An 18,142-nucleotide genomic window follows, 5' to 3' on the forward strand; every position below is an offset into this window, starting at 1 on the left:
TTAATACATAAATCTATTTACAGTTTTCGAAGAACTTCCATCGGCGGACAACGCAAGTGGGTTCCGCTCGGGTGTGATGTCAGGCGTGAGCTCGGCGACCACGACGCCCATGGAGCCGCCCGCGGGCGCCGAGGGGCACGAGCCCTACCGCAGCAAGCTGCAGCGCACGGAGTCGCAGTACTCGCAGGAGTCGCAGACGCGCGCGAGCGGCGGCAAGAACTCACGCGTGCTGGTGGCGTCGCGCCACCTGCGCAACGACTCCAAGACCATCCAGCTGGAGCCGCGCGCGCGCCAGCACTCGCAGGACGAGCCCGAGCGCCGCCCCGCGCGCAGCGACTCGCGCGACTCCCGCGACTCGCGCCGCGACTTCCCGCGCTCCGCCTCGCGCGACCTGCCCGCGCACTCGCGCAGTGGCTCGCGCGACTTCAAGGTGCACTCGCGCTCCGACTCGCGCGACCTCTCGCTCGACCAGCTCAAGCACCTCGCTCTCAAGAGTATGGAGAGCCTCGATCTCACCGTGCTGCCTCTGACGCGCTGCGTGGACGAGGAGAGCAAGCGCCTCATCGACGGCAGCGGCGTGCTGCGCCACCGCCGGACCAGCTCCAAGGACTCCAAGCTGCCCGAGACTAAACACAAGCGGACGTCGTCCCATCACATCACGATGGAACCGAACGAGCTCAGCTTACAGATGCAGAAGGGTCGAAGCGTCGACCACTTGGCGTCGACTCGGTTGGATCCGTGTGTGTGAGATAGATATAGGACCAAATCTGTACAATATACGTCGGGACTGAATCTCAGTTCAGTGATACAAACACGAGTATAAACAATTGCTTTTTACCGCTGTGCACGACTGAGTGATAAACATAGTGAAAGCGTGAGTAAGTTTAAAGTGAACTACACTTATTCTAAATTTAGATAATAGAAAACAAATTATGGGTGATTTCGAATCATATCTTAACTGTAGTATTGATGCTTACATAAAATTAAAAACAAACTATCGCCTATGCAGCTAACTAGTGTTTTAGCAATGACTTAATTGAAGCAAAAAAAAAACCTACAACATAAATAGGAGTCAATATGTTTGATAAAATATTAATAATAACTGTTGTTTTTAACATTAAAAATACTCGCATCACTCCTATTTTAACTTTAGTTTTAATTATAAAGTTATTAGTTAAATTTTTAATGTTAACTTTTTCTATCATAAAGATGCATATTACCATTTTAAATCTGGAAAACTTATTTTTTTTTGTTGTAAGTACTTAAATTAAAAACATTGTTATGAATTCAATTAAATGTGTACCCTGTGTATACTTATTATTCTAATATTGCTATGTAAAAATGCGTTCTGATTATATTTGTTATTTGTGTATATTCTTAGGCTCAAGTTTACAGACAGCATAAACTTCAGTTTTCTTAAAACAACTGTTTATTATGATTTTTTTCATTAACAGTTGTTTTAAGAAAAACCGCAGTTTATATTGATGGTGAACAAGGCCTAGGCCTTAGTAGTGCTAATAATTTACAGACTGTTCAACTTCACCAACATTAGACCTTAGTAAATAGACACCACTTAGATAAAAGACAGCATATTAGCAGATAATACAAGAGTGCAAAAGGGATTTTGCCACTATTTTAAAATGCACTCATTGTATTGCACCCTCTTTACCAGCACAAGGCTTTTAATTATTACTACTCTTATGGTGCTCTTTTGCTTACCTACTTAATTTAAAATGTCTGCAAATATGTTACTGTTGACATTCCTCCTCCTACTATTATTATGACTTAAAAATGAATACAACACAAGCACAAAACACCAAGCTCGTCAGGCGAATTAAATACTAATCTTACTAAAGAAAACATCTGTTCTGATCTCAAGTGGGGCAAAGGAAGTGACTGCTTGCAACCAAATGTGAATTATCGACAACAATATTTTATGTTTAATGCATCTTTAATTTTTGTAAATATTTATTTCTACTATTTTATTATATTGTGATCCTATTTTATGGAATTACATCTATTAGTGCAATTAATAGTTCTATGCATGCCACTCAAGGTCCAAAACTTACAAACCCTGATGTTTCCGAGTTTTTATAATTGTATATTTTGGACAGCTAATATTTATAGAAAATGTTTTTTTATGAGCAACAGTTATAACTGCCTTATTTGGTTTAAAGTCAAAGTTTACCGTTATTATTATACTCCTACCTGAACTTGTAAATGAATTTGATGTTTAAAAGACTTATTTATGTAAAATAATATTTTTGAAATGTAAAAAAATGTCAATTCTTGGGCTGCTGGATTAAGAACTCAATTATTAACTATATTATTTAAATATAAATACACATGTATTAAATAAAAAGTAAAGCAATATATTTATCTCAGATGATGGAGTTAAAAGACAGGAATGTTGTCTGTGTAAATTTTTGTCACATATTGTTAAGAGAGGTTAATAGTTTGATATGAAAGAGAGTGTTTTAACGAAAAATGCCTTATTACTACAATAGATCTTAAGACTTGATATTGATACTGACTAAGATGTATTTGAATAAGTTGTTATGTCAATCACCCAGACAAGTTTGATAATAGCAACTCCTAAACTAATTTGTTGCATTTAGTGATTAATAAAATTGCATACTTATTTTATATCACCTTTTATTTATCCCATTAGAAGAAAACAAAACAAAAATACTGTCTTGGAAAGTTGTTAATTCACTGAACTGCAGTTTTTACAGCAATTTCTTCCTTATAAACACCTGTGTACAACATATTCATTAGTCCTAGACAGATCCCAGGCAATATAGACCAAATTCTAGATTATATACATTAAGACTATCAATCAAGTCAAGACTATCAAATCCAAATCAAGTAATATTAAGACTCTCAAAATGTGTTTTGTTAAGGAAATTGTATCTGATTTTTTACAAATACATACCATTAGATACATAGGTTGATTATTATATAAACACTATTGAAACAACTATGACTAAATAAATGCAGATAGGACACCAGGATGAAATAATACAACTTTTTATGTTATCTACAGGTTCTAATTGATAACTTAATATTATTAATTATTTCTACTTGTATCTACCTACTATACACCAAATCATACACATACTGTGATAAGGTTCAGTCCAACTCACCACATTCAGCAATCACAATTTTCTTAGTGGGCTTGCCACTTTTAGATCCAAGACCTTCCATTTTACTTACAACATCCATGCCCTCTACTACAGCACCAAATACAACATGCTTTTTGTCAAGCCAAGGTGTAGGAACTGTTGTGATGAAGAACTGAGACCCATTAGTGTTTGGACCAGCATTAGCCATTGATAAGATACCAGGGCCAGTGTGCTTCAGTTTGAAGTTCTCATCTTGGAAAACACGGCCATAAATGGACTTTCCTCCAGTACCATTGTGGTTAGTGAAATCGCCGCCTTGACACATAAAGTTAGGAATGATCCTGTGGAATGACGATCCTTTATAACCAAAACCTTTCTCGCCAGTACACAGAGCTCTAAAATTCTCTGATGTCTTAGGGACCATGTCAGTTTCCAACTTTATGACAATGCGACCGAGAGGTTCTCCATCAGCAGTTACATCAAAGAAGACTTTTTTCTCAGACTGGCACGAAGCGAAGCGAAGAGCGGCGGCGGAATACAGGGTCCCGTTTATCAAGGTGATACGGCGAAGTAAAGCCGGTATAGCCATGACTAACAAAAAACGAAGATCTAAAAAGAAACAATTAAAATCTATCAATATTAAGTGGTATGTATTTAGTTTTGAGCAACTTTTATTTCAATATAACCTTACCTACCAGCACGCTTCAAAATTTAGAGCAGTTCCAGACAGATTTTATCGAGATTCGAGACTGACGGCAATCTGCACAACTGACTGTCATTTGTCATGTGTCAATAAATTGTCAAATTATTGTTGACTTTTAGAATAAACCTCCTTTCCATTTTCTATAGGCCAGTAAAAAAACATGGTATCTATAAAATGCAAGGTAAAGTAGGAGATATAAAGACTAACTGTAGAGAAGATGACTAGAAGGAAAACAAACCATTGCATGGAACTCATGGGACTCACATGGGATACATGGAACTCACATGGAATAACAATATTTTTTTATTAGTTTTATTGCTTTTGCGTCGTTTGCGATAATAAATGTTTTTCTTTCTTTCTTCTTCTATGAGTAGTGACCATCATGGACAATCTGTCACAACTGGGGCCCGATTCTCCTAAGTTAATAATGTCAAAATCGAATAGAAATCGAATCGCAATATGATCGCAATAGCAGTTTTAACCATATCGGGCATTCTGCTACTAATAAAAGATCAATCGTATTCGATTGACATTTGATTGGTGTGCGATTGGTCTGCTATTTTGGTAATTTTGGTCTATACGGTAGTTTGCTGTACAATCATTTTGCAATCGTAAATCATTTGCAGACAAAATAATTCATTATTGAATGACAGAAAAGGATAAAAACGTTTAGTTCAAAGAAACAATAGCGGAATGCCACATACGCTTCAATCGTAATCGAGTCGGAATCGGATCTCAGTCGAATCGAGTCGAACGTCAATCGAATGTTGCTTTAAGTAAAATTAGGAGAATCGGGCCCCTGTCACTGTCATTAGTGTCTGAGAGAAATCGTCGCCCGCCGTCAGTCCGCCCGATAACATAACCTTATTCATCACAGGTTCAGAAAGCGGAATTTTTAAAGATAGCTCTAAGAATTACTTGACGAAATTGTTTAAGTGTATTCATTACTAAAGTTGTACATTGTAAGAAGGTCGTAAGCTTTTCTAGCAAGTGGATTATAAAACATTATTTACCTCTAAGGATATATCATTGTTAATCACACCAAGTTTTCAGACTACAGGAAACCATGTATTGTATTCGAACGGCTATATCCCTTGTCTGCAAAAATAGAAACAAAATTGTACCTCCCCCAGTTACCTACAAGATAAAACAGTTTACCACAGGACCAATATATTTCTCTTCATCTCAAATAGATGATACAGGTATTAGCAAGAGTTTTTTTGTTTACATCTTGGTTAGTATAAACTGGACTTTATAATATTTAATGAATTGTTACAGACTTGATAGTACATAATATATGTAAAGGTGATGCTGAACTTGAGAAGAAACTAAGAATTTTAATGTTGGAAGTAGAGGTAATGCGCCAGGATGGCCGACATGCTCCTGATAATATAAAACAGGATCAATGGCAGCATTTATTAGAATTGACGTCAAAAAATCAGCGTGCAAGTTACCTTCAATACTTGTTCAAAACTGAAAAATCGAGGGAAAACTTCAAGGTGCTTTTAAATTTAAGGATTTCTGTATTTGATCATATTGTTTCACAACTGCACTAAAATAAGCATCTGACTTTTTTACTATTCAGGCTAAGAAGGAAGCTAAACGGAAAGAGAACCCGGTAATAAAGCCTGAAGAATCTAAAGAAAATGAAGATGATCTCCTCTATGGCATACAACACCAATCACTTTTTTTGAGAATCAGAGATCAGTCAATAAACCAGTTTGATAATTATAGGTATAAATATTATTTTTTTAGTAAGGTGCCTCTTACCTAGGGTCACTAGGTGAACTTAAGTAATGTAATGTTTCATCTATTTTGCAGGGCTCTTCAGTCTCTGATGCATGGACAATCAATTGTTATAGACTGCTCATATGAAGATAACATGGTTTATAAAGAAACATTAAATGCTGCTAAACAATTGACATATGTTTTTGGTGACAATAGAGTTCATAAGGAACCATTCAATTTGCACATTTGCAATGTAAACATGGGAGGAAAGTTTATGAAACAAATGATGAAGAATATTCCTTCATTAGATGAACCATGGTTTCCTTTGAACATTCACACAAAAAGTTATTTAGATGTATTTCCTAAAGAGAAGTTGGTTTATTTGACTCCTCACTGCCGGGAAGAATTGACAAAGTTTGATCATGATGCTGTGTATATTATTGGATGCATGGTTGACAAGGTACATTATTTAAATTTTGAGTTCCGTTAACTATCTCTTTGTATTTTAGCAACATGAGTGTCTTTTTTTTCTAATAAGTGTTGACTGTTGTGCAACATATTCATATTTATTTGCATTCCACAATGTATAGAGTAGGTGTTACAATATGGCTTAGAGCTAGATACAAATTGTGGATCATGTATATATATATTTTTTTTCATTTTGTCACAGGCTGGTGTAACAGTTATTTCGCCTACTAATATTTTTATTTCAATAACAGGTGAACAATGAACCACTTTCTCTTGCTAAAGCTAAAAGAGACGGAATAAAGATGGCTAAATTGCCACTTGACAGATACCTTGAGTGGGCACCAGGGTCTAAAAAGAATCTAAATATAAATCATATGGTACCCATTCTACTTGATTTGAAACTAACTGGTGATTGGGAATATTCATTGCGGCACGTTCCCAGAAGGAAACTAATGGAAACCAAAATAATGGCTATGCAGAAAAGGTTGAGTCATAACCCCTCACTAAAAGAAGAAGTTATGAAGAACTTCAAGCTTTCTAGACTCAACACATTAGCCTTCAAAGAAAAGAGAAAATTTAATCAGTCAAAATCAAAGAGGTCACTGTATGATGATGAAAATATATAAAATCCAATTTAAACATGTCTTTATTTTATCCAACTATAATGTATACTTTAGTTTTAAAACATGAAAAAAGTAAAATAATTGTGATACAACTAATCATAATCTAAATTTTGTACACTAATTATTTCGAACATATAAATATAATCTATGTTAAAACAATGGGCTATTACAATATTTTACAGAGAACCTAATTTAATTCCATCCACAATAAGTTTTATTTTTCATTCACACCCACATTTATCTAATTGCATGATGTACTGGGAATTCATGTATTGTTACTTATTGCACAAAAATATTGTAATATGCTTTGCACATTCAGTATATAAAAATGTATGAGTCTAGTCTAGAACCTACAATTCCTAACGCTAACTAAAATACCACAAAATTTTAAGATAATGCATTCAATTGTCATAACTCTACAAAAGTAGAAAGTTAAATTATCAAACGATACGATTTCAGTAAAATATGTAACCAAGTCGGTAAAATGCTAGAATATACACAAAAATAGATATGTTTGCACTGCAAAGAAACCTTGTGCTTATAATTAGATAAACAAATTACTCTATATGTACATTTTTGTTATATTTTAAGCTTTATGGTAAAGGCAATGTACGCATGTCGACATCCGCAGTAGTGGTCTCTGACCTTTGCTTGATTGTCGCTAAAATCTCTTGCAAGTTGGAAGGCAACGCAATGTCGGCTAAGGGCACATTTTGTACGGGTGGCGGTGTCATTGGCCGGGAGGGAGAGTATGCTTCTTCGTCCTGTCAAAAAAGTTAGAAATAGGTTAGGAATATACATAACTATATTTGTACCACCTAACTACAATAGCGCCACCGTTTGTATTTTAAACCATAAAGGAATCCATTGAAATATACGTACAAAATTTCAACCAAATCGTTCAAGCCATTTGGGAGTTATGAACAAGACAAAAATTATTTGTTGTATATTTCATGAATTCAGTATAAGCAAGAAATAAACTTATATTTAGGGCTTCCATCCGTCCGGGTTTCCCCGGATTTGTCCTCGTTTGGAGGCCGTCCGGGCGGGGTTTCTAGAAGTGTCGTACTCGTTCGGGGAAAAAATGCGATTTACGCCAAATGTCCGGGTTTTTTAAAGGTTTGTCCGGGTTTGGCGAAATTCGAGATGGCAGCCCTACTTATATTCTACATTTATAATTTTCTTCAAAGTTTCGTTAAAGGGCAATACAGATTTTCATTCGTAATTACCTCGCCAATAGAAGAGTCTGCTTGCGCCATCTTAAGAATTTGTTGTTTCTGTTCTTCTATCTGTCTGTTGAGTTCCTCCATTTTACTTCTGAGAGTGTTGGAGGCTAAGCTCGGTCCGGAAGACGACGGGCCGCTGCCACTGCTGCTCGTCGACCCAGGACTGTATGGCTCGTCATCATCTGCAGACACTGCGGAATAAGATACAATTTACAAACTATTTTACCAACGATGTTTAGTCTGTTTATTTAAACAAACTATATAACATTGAAGTAAATAGAGATATTTTATTGTATAATAATGCAGACACGTTACCTAAAGACGCAGCAATTTTATCCTTCACGGTAGTAGAGAGACTTGATGATGGGTATGCTGGTAGCGGGAGCGGCGGGCGCCTCCGCGGTGACGCGGGTGGCGTGTACGACCGCTTGCGGGACTCTCGCGCTACCTAATGTTACGTGAAAATAACAAATAGTATTTTATTTAATAAATAGAATACATTAAGTTGGTTAGGTATTAGGGCTGATTCGTGTCAAACTTAAAGGCGGCTCGGAACAATCGCTGCACGGAAAACATTTTATATATCAGTGCATAAAAGGAACATGCGCATTACCAGTCGTGCGTACCTGTGGCCGGAAGTAAGTTACGAGCCACAATTAAGTTTTGCCCAGAACTAATTATTTTCAAGTTAGTCTAAATTCAACATAGGCATGCTAACTAAAGTTAATTACAGAAATGTTTCGGTAAATAATAAAAGAACAAGAGGAACCATATTTTATTAATATTTATTTACAATAGATCTCCCTCGGTTGGCGAACTGACCTTAGCAGGAACCACATCGGTAGGAATGTTTGCATGCAATCGCTTCTTCCGTTGTCGAATTACGATGGCGATGAGAAGATGTGTCTTAATGTCTCCGATCCCCGGACCGTCAAGAGGCAGGAGAACTGCCGGCAGCGCTGTGTTCGCCGGTAGCGGTACTATATAAAAGTCTTTCACGGTCATCATATTAGACGACTTTACTACGCCTAACCTAAAATGTAAAAATTTCATATAAAATAATTTTACTGCCAAGAAATTATTTCATAAATGCAAGGTAAATAAAATAAGTCTGTAGAATCATAAGGATAGGGATGTATTCTTTTATTTCATTTATTATATTTCGAATATACAATACGAACCTATTGCGACTACTAAGATAGCTATATAAGGCAATGTACTGCATTTTTTCCTCGTCATTCGCCGTTTGAAGTTTTAGAATAACAATATCCTTAGTACTTGTTTTCTTCATTTTAGCAATATATTCCCATACTGTGTCAGGATTTATTCTCCCTACAATATCCAACTCCGTACTAAGGTCTTCTTCCAAATCCACAGAACTGCCTGACACCTGGAATGTAAGATAAGATGATGATCACACAAGTTCTCATATTTATGTTATCCCTTGCTCGAGCCATTCTTGCCAGTTACCCACCTCATGTGCTGCTACATAGAACCTGGCCACATCCACCATGTTGATACACCCACTCCATACAGTTGCAGCAGAATTGTCCACGGTGCTACTTGGTTCTTGATCACTCTCTGCTTCTAAAGAATTAAAACATACTATATGACCATTCAGTAAAAAAATATATAAAATTATGGACTCTAAATCCAAGTTTTTTATCACCTGAAGTTTTATCCTGGTTTGTTGAAAATCTTGATCCAGGCAATATGATATTGTTGTCGATTAATGACTTAGAAGGATCATACTCGGCTTCATAACTAATCATATCATTCCGATAGTTTTCTTCAAATACATCTTCTCTAGATTTTCGTAAATCTTCTTCAGAGAATGCTGATGTTATCATTGGTTCATGAGGATCGTATTCGGGATGAGCATCCTTCATCATAGCAGATTTGGGCCGCTCTATTGAATCCGAATCTGTGGAACTGAGGATACGAAAATAAATAGATTAATATTGATCTACCTACAATCTGTTACAATTTTACAAATAATTTATAGTGGATACTAACTCATTCTTAATCTTAGTGTAAATATTATCTTGAGATCTGGACCGATGATGCTTTTGCTTGTCATCGCTACTGTTAGTACGTTTGGATCGCGACTCATCCCTGGGCTTGGGGCTGTCGCGTGAGGGCGAGCGTCGGCGGGAACGTGTCGGGGATCGTGACCGATCTCGCGCGGTTGACTTCGAACGTCTTCTACTTTTCTCCCGGGAAGATGATCTGTCCCGTTTTCGATCAGCTGAATCTGGTTTCTCTTTAGATTCCTTACTTCTATCTTTGGACACCGATCTAGCTCTACTGGACTTCTTGTCCGATCTGCGCGTTGATCTTCTTTGCTCGGTTCTTGTCTCTTTTTCAGTAGACTCTGATCTTCTCTTTGCAGATCTAGATTTTCTATCAGAATCACGTTTCGACTCTCGCCTGCTTCTTTTCGATCGGCCCGAACTGCTATCATCGCGATTACGTTTTTTACCGACTTTCTTTTCTGGATGGCCACCTTTGCTGTTACTAGTGAACGGAATAAATAAAATTATAATAAGAAATTATTTCGAAGCAACTTGTGAAGTAGTCAAATCATATTAATAAATAAACTTACTTTTCTGGAGATTTTTCTTGCGACAGAACATCAGGACCCACTGTTGAATCATTGAGTGCAGTCACTACATCTTCAACCGGCACATTTGCATCAAGTTCAGTTGTCACGGATTCTTTAGTTTCCATTACCTGGGGACATAAAAGAGTACATAAGTCATGGTTATTGAAATTCATTTATATAAATATTTAATTTAAATTTGTTTTACCTCTTCACCCTTATGCGTTTTCAGGACATATGTTTTACTAGCCGCTAAAAGATCTAATTCTGACTTCTTAATGAGTTCTAACTGATGCTTAGCCTCTTTGTCTCTCCATTGCGCCAGCTCTTGACTCGCTAATTCTTCTGGAGATAGGCGGACCTAAAAAAGTTATTTTATTAATAAATAATAAATCGTAATGGTACATTAACACTATTAAAAAGAAATAAGCTTACGAGTTGTTTAGGCGTAATAGATCGGTCACAGATTTTTTGCCATAGAGTCAGATTTTTTCGATCCTTTATGTTGAACATAAGTGATCTGTACTTGGCTTTGTATTTCATCCCCACATCTCTGAACAGTTCATGCAATTCAGACTCGGTGTCGTTAGCAAACTGTTGTATTTCCGCTTCCGTAAACTTCGGGCCCGTATTTTCTGACATGCGGATGCTCAGCTGTTCTTGCAAAGCTTTCCGCACGTTATCTCTGATTGGTTCACCACTCGACATCCTTATTCTACTGTGAGTATCTTTCCGGCGCGATGTCGACGGCGAAACTGAAGGCGCCTGTAACGTAACAATTATCGTTAACCCGCCATCTCAACCTCCTAATCAAAATGCAAACACGTTCAAGGTTGTAATCACTATATTAGACAATTCCTATCTGATTACAAATAAGAGGACTGTACGTAATTTTGTCAACAACAACAATGCTAATATGTAAAATTTTAAATATTTCAAGATTAACTTTAGTAGCAGGAACCTTATTTTGATTACTTATCAAATAACATAAATATAATAATATCAAAAATCGGTGACAATTATTCCCGCTCGCTACTACCTTCAGTGCAAGTGTAATACAATATAAATACATACCAGTAACACTTATATACGAGACACGTCCTTTGCGTCGTAAAATTGGCTAGAGTTAAATCTGAGCGACTTCATAGTTAACGGCGAAAACAAAATGAGTAATAAAACTGCGTACGCGTATGACATAATTGCTGAGCACATTGAGGGATTATTATATGGAATTCTCCATAGACATGACCTTAGAATACTTCCGAAAAGAGGACTTTCATAAAAAGTTCTTGATACAACTAAGCATTTACATCGAACAATGGAGATTAGCATCAAAATTATTTCATACCTTTTCCTGTGATGACTGTCCATGACTGCTAGGGGTTCGTATCAATTTCCTGGCTGTTATTGCAGGCTTGGCAGTTGACGTACTGGCCTTAGGAGTCTCAGTCGACAGAGGAGGCTGAGATTTCGGAGTAACGGGAGACTTGAGTTGTGGAGTAGCTCTTGGTTCTTCTTTAGGAGCTGATATAAGTCTAATAGATCTCTCTTTTGGCTCCACATTAGGTGTCCTCTGTGGTGTAGCCTGCTCAGCTGGTTTGCGCGGTATTCTCTCAAAGTTGAGTGTGGTCTGAATCTTATTTGGTTCACTAGTCTTCTTCTTACCAAGGCCTGGTTTAATTGTACTGAGAGTACCAGGACGCACTACTTCAAATGTTGGATGTTGCTGCAACCATGATTTCAAATTTTCTGCAGTTGGAGCATTTGCCCCAGCCAGTAACCTTCCAGATTTGCGTTCATATACAATTACCTGAAAAAAATACTGGAGCTACTGTATTTACCTCAAAACATGCATAGAAGGGCCAAAATGCCTTATTAATGATATTATGCTTCAGATTGAGATTGAAATGCAAAACTTACCCTTGATTCAGCCTTTTGCTTTTCATTACTTTTGCCAGGTTCACCATCTCCTTTACCTGAAGGACCCTGACTGCCCAGCGAGTCTTGTGCATGTTTCCATATGCACGAGTTACTGCAATAAATGCTACTAGCACGAGCAGGCTTCTTGCAAACAATGCAACTTGTCTTTGAGTCCTTGACAGCCGGTGATTGGGTTGGTGACTTTAATTCTGGAGCTAAGCCTGGTTCTATTTTACTTTCTGTTAACTGTAGCTGAGAAATAAAGAACCTCATTAATTTTGTACTCTAAAATTATTATTTTAAATTACCCTTAACAACTTTGATATGTATTATTGATATTGCTATAAATCCAATTAGACTTGGTTTTCGAATAAGCAATATTTTAAAATACATACCTGTTTGGCGCCTTTAGCAGAAGGCTTTGCTTTCTTGATACAATTTGGGCATCTCCACTCAATGCCTTGTTCTTCCATTTGCTGGCCCATAGCTTTGGTGATGTTAACACATTTCCCATGGAACCAGTCCTCACAACCATCACAGCATATCATAAAGCGATTGTTATGTGGCTGCTTGCATATACACCATAGTCTGAAATTACAACAAATTATAAATAAAATTAATTGGTACCTATTGCCTTTACACTTGTGTGTTTTAATATAATGAAGGGAAATTTCTTTTTTGTTTGTTTGTACCCTTAAGGCTCCGAAACTACGAAATCGACTTGAAAAATTATTTCACTGCTATTTCACTGTTGCAAATCTACACTCTTTCCAAGTAACATGGGCTATATTTTATCACGATAGCCAGATACGGGCAGTAGTTCCCACGGGTAGGGCGCAGGAAAACGGGTAGGACAAACCACCCGAAAATATAGGTAAATTAATATCATCTTTTTGAAGGCAATTCTTATCTTAATTGATTAATACTATCGTGAGTAACTGTAATGTTAAACATACACCCAGTAGTGCATTATGTTGATAACGTAATTGCTTTGAGCATGCCCATTATTCGAAAAATCTTTTGCTTCAGAAAGAACTTAAGAACAAATTATGAATTATGTACATATTGCCTCTCCTAATTATATACATAAGGACTGTACATAATTTCAGTGTGTGTGTAAAATGTAAAAGATTAATTGAGTATTCAACCCTTACATACCTATTAGGATCATCTTCCGAGTTCCAGCTTTCTTGAGATTCTGCAGATAATTTGTCAAGAACAGGATTAAGTAGAGGTTGTTCCTGTTTCTTGGTGGATAGCTTCTTGTTAATGTACTGTTTGGAAACTGCCTGCACTTGTGGCTCAGGGGTAGTTGACACAGGATGCACAGGAGCTGGTGGCGTTGGGACAGGTGCAGGTTCAGGGTTAGTTGCCACCTCCATTTGACTTTTTCGTTTTGAAGAGCGTGTTGCTGGTGCTTCAATAGGCGGTAATGTTATAACGCGTCCATCTCGCCGCACTATCTCTATAGGATCCTTGCGCACGGGCATTGTTTTAGGCACTGATTTTGAAAGAGTTTGAGTGTATAAATTAGTGGTTGCCTGTGTTGGTTGCTGTGGCGTTTGTGGTGACTGAGTAGTCTGTGGTGTCTTAATAGGACCAGAATCCACCTTCCCCAGTACTTGCTTATCAATGACTTCCTGTAAGTTTTCCGAGCTTGCTACAAGCTGAGCAACTGACATTAGGAAATCTTCAGTCAATCCTTCCTCTTCAGGCTGAAGGCCACCCAGCAGGTCTAAAGTAGGTGATAAAGGACCTGCTAAACTTGGGCTATTCATGGCACCACCAGTAGAAATTGTTGGTTGGCTCTTCACTGTGTTTGAGATGCCTGTGGTATCTTGAAGTATTTGAGCCAAGCTTGCATCATCCAGTTGTGGAATTGGATCATAAGGCTTAGTCTTCTCTTTAGGTTTCACATAAGTTTTGTGCACAATAGGCTTAAGTGTTTCTGAACTATCAAGCTTACTGATATCTGAAATCTTTCCATCACTTAGTTCTGCTGCTTTACCAACAGTTGTTGGCTTCTTGTCAGCAACAGATAACAGAGACTCTTTCTCACTAGTTGGTGTCTTAGGAGGAACCTTACCATCTGTGGACACTCTTCTTATAACATCTGGTGTTGAAAACAATGAAGTCATGTCTGACAGCAGAGCTGTAACATGAGCTGGTGTTTTCTTCTCCTTTTTGATGGGTTTTGGTGTTTGTTTAGAAATGACCTTGCTAACTTCATTGCCTGGTGTGACAACCGTCGATATTTTGGATGATGGCAAGAGGCTTTCCAAATCAACTTCAGAGGGATCTTTCTTTTCCAAAACATTCTTGTATTGTAGCTTCTCTTTAATTTCTTTTTTAATTATACTTCTAGCAGGCTTTAATTTACTAATCAATTTAGATTCTAGTTTTGATGCTTTAGATGCAGCAGCAGTCTTTAATATTCGGGGTTTCAATTTGGTTTTCTTTAATCTGAGAGAACCTGTCCTATCTTTAGTGTCCTTGTAGTCAGAATCAGAATCTCTGTCTGGGATGCTATCACCAGAAGAACTAATGGAAGAGGATTCAGTACTGTCATCACCCTTTTGTATTGTATCGGAAGGCTTATCTAGGTCCTTACTCTCCTTTGATTTATTTATTGGCAATAGTTTATTCAGTACATCTTTGCCTTTCAGTATAATGGGAGCTTCAGTAGGATTTATAACTATCTTTTTACCTTTTGGTATGATCTGCTGTTCCAAAATAGTGATCTTCTTAGAATTAGGAACAGGCTTTGGTGGTGGTGTATGAGTGATTTCAATAACTGATTCATCATAAGTTGATAAATTGTCATTTTGCTGTGGTAAGGACTGACTTGGAGATTTAAGTGGTGTGTAGCAGTGGTCATTTTGAAATCCTACCAAACTGTTTTCCCTTGTTTCTATTCTTAACGATTGTAGCATTTCAGCACCACTATCTGTCATGAAAAGTATGAAGAAATATTAAAAACACTTCTTGACATTTCTCATTTTAGAAAGAAATAAATAAATTAAACTTACCATATTTTATGATACTGTTTGGTTCATCATAATAGCTATCCACTGAAAGTGTAACATGGGGCACCTTCTCATCATCAGTGTCAGAATCAGTAGCATCATCAGGTTTGCCTTCGTGGCCAACACGAACAACACTTATACCAGTACTTTGAGATCCATCTGTACCTACGATAATTGTTTTTATAATATTGTGAAGACTAACTTAAAATTCCCAACAAGAAAATGGGCATAATCAAGATTAGGGGTTTTGGCGCCAAAATGATTTGTGACTGGATTTCAGTGTTTGACATGGAATTACAGGCGTTATTGGTAAATCTTATTGACGATAAACAGATATATTTCTAATGTGAAACATAGGTTTACATTTTTACTGTCTTTTATGAGAGTTTTATAAGATAACGTAATACTACTTGTTTTTTTTTGCCAAAAAACCATTTAAGCCACTATGTTATTCATGCAAATAGACCGGCGTTAATCTGACTATATAAATGATTGGGGCATTTCTCTCTCGCAATAAATATACATAAGTTTTCTTACCCATCAACGTTCCGAGTAATTTTTGATCAACAGACAGAGATCCATCCTTGTTTACAATAACAACAACAGAACTATCAGCTTTTGTGGAAGGTCCATTGAGGTCAGTATAGTTAGTAATTACTGTGTTTGACATTTTTCATTGCAATTCATGCAATCATTCTAATTCAAATCCTCTATTTATAGCCATTCAAGACACATGCACCGCGTCTATTTATGACGCATCCAAATCCAACGCGCTTGTCGCCATTTTGGACTCCACCATTAGGCTGAATGGCCGCACCGCGGCAAACACTATAGTATTTAAACTATTGGTTGAAATTACGCAATGCAGATATTAATACAAATTGGTAAGAGGCACTATTTAGCTTTAATAGCTAGGCATCTTTTATTAAGGAAATTCAATTTCCGAAACACACACGATTATCAATATTTTTTTGAGAGCAGAGACAATTGTAGACTTTTCTGATAAGTTCAGATAGGTGCCTTTTAATCTAAAAACGAAAAAATCTAGTCGATTACTAGTCGATTTTACTCTGGTAGTGTGCAATAAAATGGCAACTGCAAAAATAAATAAACGGTTGGTTAGGTGTAGAGTTTAGTGCAAAAAAACATCATTACAATTCATGTCTCCATTATAAATAACTCCTCCAAATGTGAACTCTTTGTAACGGACAATACAGACAGACAAGACATATTTTCCAAATTTTGTGCAATAGCCCCGGATATCAAATTAATTGACAAGAGTTCTCTTCGTCTCCTCGGTTCCCCAATATTTGAAAATTCATTCTCGAATTTTATTCATGATAAAATACAAAATTTCAATCATATTTCGGACAGGCTACTCCAAATTAACATGCACTCAGCTATCACAATCATTAGATATTGTTGTTTTGGCCCAAAATTAACGTACTATTTGCGTGCTTCCAGTCTATGGAAGCACACAATTGAAAATTCTTCCTATCACACTGGCCAATTGCGAGGTACCATGTCTGACTGAGGCTGTAGAGGCTTGGAAAATCACCTGCCCGAATACTGATCCACCCGTCAACCCGTCCTCCCAGAGACAGTGGGATGAGCCGCTCTGCAGAGTTATACGGAATAATCTGCTAAATACGTCAATTTCTTCTGCAGAGCGAGCGCGCCTTCTGGCTGTGGGCGAATGGGAGTCGGGTCTATGGCTTCTGGCACTTCCGTCGTCAAACATAGGCACATTGTTTGACGACACCACTTTCCGGCTTGCTGTTTGCTTGCGTTTGGGTGCTCCGTGCTGCTCTCCTCACCGCTGCCACTGTGGTGAAGCTGTCAGCAGCCTTGGACACCACGGCTTGTCGTGCAGCCGCAGCGCGGGACGATTTGCATGGCATGCGAATATCAATGACATAATCCGTCGTGCTCTTGTTGCCGTAGGCGTTCCAGCCATATTAGAACCCAGTGGTCTGGCACGCGACGATGGCAAGAGACCAGACGGTATGTCGTTGTTCCCGTGGAAGATGGGTAGGTCTTTAGTATGGGACGCGACTTGTGTCGATACTCTTGCACCATCTCACCTTCCTAGCTCGGCGCGATGTGCTGGTTCCGCTGCTGCGGCTGCAGAGAACCTCAAACGGCGCAAATATAGCACCCTGGTTTGTAACTATACCTTTGAGCCGTTTGGGGTTGAAACCCTCGGGCCGTGGGGTCCAAGTGCTCATCTGCTTTTTAAAGATCTGGCAAAGCGACTTGCTGACACTTCAAGTGACCCAAAGGCTGGTTTTTATTTTGGTCAAAAATTAAGCATTGCCATACAACGTGGCAATGCTGCCAGCCTCTTGGGTACACTCCCGGTGGGCAGCGATGAGGAGTTTTTTGATGCCATTTTTTAGTTGTATATATGTATAAATAAGGCTTTTTTTTTACGTCATGTAAATATTTTCATAAACTGAACCACATTGTTATTTAATTAAGTTCTTTCAAACCAACATAATATGTATCAATTCGGTAAGATGAACTGTAATTTTCTGATGAAACCTGATTAAAGTAAATTTGTCAAAACTGTAAAAAAAAAATATATATATAATATATATATTTACTTAATAACTCCTGTAACATAAACTAGGAAAGAAAAAATACTGATATACCTTATACCTACCCTATAATACCTTAGGGGCAGCTTAGACGATAAAAATAGGCCGGGCCCCTTAGTCC

The 18,142-nt window shown here is 37.7% G+C and overlaps 4 protein-coding genes across 10 annotated transcripts in view; 2 read left to right on the top strand and 2 right to left on the bottom strand.

Moving 5' to 3' along the window:
* Nucleotides 1–2,646, top strand: part of LOC124632261 (solute carrier organic anion transporter family member 3A1) — a 43,307-nt gene extending 40,661 nt beyond the window's left edge. For both annotated transcript variants that reach the window (XM_047167067.1, XM_047167143.1), the window contains one exon: nt 24–2,646. In XM_047167067.1, coding sequence (XP_047023023.1) covers nt 24–748 — 725 coding nt within the window. In that variant the 3' untranslated portion in view covers nt 749–2,646. The remainder of the gene's footprint in view (nt 1–23) is intronic.
* Nucleotides 2,639–3,974, bottom strand: LOC124632398 (peptidyl-prolyl cis-trans isomerase-like). 2 transcript variants are annotated; one of them, XM_047167335.1, is made up of 2 exons: nt 3,821–3,973; nt 2,639–3,734 (listed from the first exon to the last, which is right to left on the bottom strand). In XM_047167335.1, the coding sequence occupies exon 2, from the start codon at nt 3,712–3,714 to the stop codon at nt 3,133–3,135; it is 582 nt and encodes a 193-aa protein (XP_047023291.1). In that variant the 5' UTR covers nt 3,715–3,734; nt 3,821–3,973; the 3' UTR covers nt 2,639–3,132. The 2 variants fall into 2 exon arrangements, with proteins under 2 accessions (XP_047023291.1, XP_047023218.1); XM_047167262.1 differs by having other exon boundaries at nt 3,029–3,734; nt 3,817–3,974.
* A 668-nt stretch (nt 3,975–4,642) lies between these two features.
* Nucleotides 4,643–6,663, top strand: LOC124635334 (mitochondrial ribonuclease P protein 1 homolog). Of its 2 annotated transcripts, none has more exons than XM_047171241.1 (6): nt 4,643–4,830; nt 4,862–5,030; nt 5,107–5,327; nt 5,414–5,562; nt 5,650–6,016; nt 6,276–6,663. In XM_047171241.1, the coding sequence occupies exons 2-6, from the start codon at nt 4,895–4,897 to the stop codon at nt 6,648–6,650; spliced, it is 1,248 nt and encodes a 415-aa protein (XP_047027197.1). In that variant the 5' UTR covers nt 4,643–4,830; nt 4,862–4,894; the 3' UTR covers nt 6,651–6,663. The 2 variants fall into 2 exon arrangements, with proteins under 2 accessions (XP_047027197.1, XP_047027258.1); XM_047171302.1 differs by having other exon boundaries at nt 4,647–4,798; nt 4,882–5,030.
* LOC124635100 (death-inducer obliterator 1) lies at nt 6,653–16,407 on the bottom strand. Of its 4 annotated transcripts, none has more exons than XM_047171086.1 (17): nt 15,959–16,407; nt 15,425–15,580; nt 13,554–15,342; nt 12,791–12,983; nt 12,396–12,647; nt 11,824–12,285; nt 10,911–11,240; nt 10,684–10,836; nt 10,479–10,606; nt 9,890–10,390; nt 9,543–9,805; nt 9,348–9,460; nt 9,055–9,263; nt 8,696–8,906; nt 8,189–8,321; nt 7,877–8,064; nt 6,653–7,411 (listed from the first exon to the last, which is right to left on the bottom strand). In XM_047171086.1, exons 1-17 carry the CDS (start codon nt 16,089–16,091, stop codon nt 7,241–7,243), a joined length of 5,385 nt encoding a protein of 1,794 aa, XP_047027042.1. In that variant the 5' UTR covers nt 16,092–16,407; the 3' UTR covers nt 6,653–7,240. The 4 variants fall into 4 exon arrangements, with proteins under 4 accessions (XP_047027042.1, XP_047027110.1, XP_047026959.1 ...); XM_047171154.1 differs by having other exon boundaries at nt 9,348–9,454; nt 15,425–15,586; XM_047171003.1 differs by having other exon boundaries at nt 9,348–9,457; nt 15,425–15,586.
* Nucleotides 16,408–18,142: the final 1,735 nt, after the last annotated feature.

The sequence above is a fragment of the Helicoverpa zea genome, chromosome 1 (genome assembly GCF_022581195.2).
Source record: "Helicoverpa zea isolate HzStark_Cry1AcR chromosome 1, ilHelZeax1.1, whole genome shotgun sequence".
NCBI classification, from domain to species: Eukaryota; Metazoa; Arthropoda; class Insecta; order Lepidoptera; family Noctuidae; genus Helicoverpa; species Helicoverpa zea.

Excerpts from the sequence above, each read along its gene's own strand:
- LOC124632398 (XM_047167335.1), bottom strand. The coding sequence starts at position 3,714 with ATGGCTATACCGGCTTTACTTCGCCGTATCACCTTGATAAACGGGACC.
- LOC124635334 (XM_047171241.1), top strand. The coding sequence starts at position 4,895 with ATGTATTGTATTCGAACGGCTATATCCCTTGTCTGCAAAAATAGAAAC. Across the intron at positions 5,031-5,106 it reads ATCTCAAATAGATGATACAG|ACTTGATAGTACATAATATA; the intron begins GTATTAGCAAGA and ends GAATTGTTACAG. Across the intron at positions 6,017-6,275 it reads TTGGATGCATGGTTGACAAG|GTGAACAATGAACCACTTTC; the intron begins GTACATTATTTA and ends TTTCAATAACAG.
- LOC124635100 (XM_047170923.1), bottom strand. The coding sequence starts at position 16,091 with ATGTCAAACACAGTAATTACTAACTATACTGACCTCAATGGACCTTCC. Across the intron at positions 12,984-13,553 it reads TCGGAAGATGATCCTAATAG|ACTATGGTGTATATGCAAGC; the intron begins GTATGTAAGGGT and ends TTGTAATTTCAG. Across the intron at positions 12,648-12,790 it reads CTGCTAAAGGCGCCAAACAG|CTACAGTTAACAGAAAGTAA; the intron begins GTATGTATTTTA and ends TTTATTTCTCAG.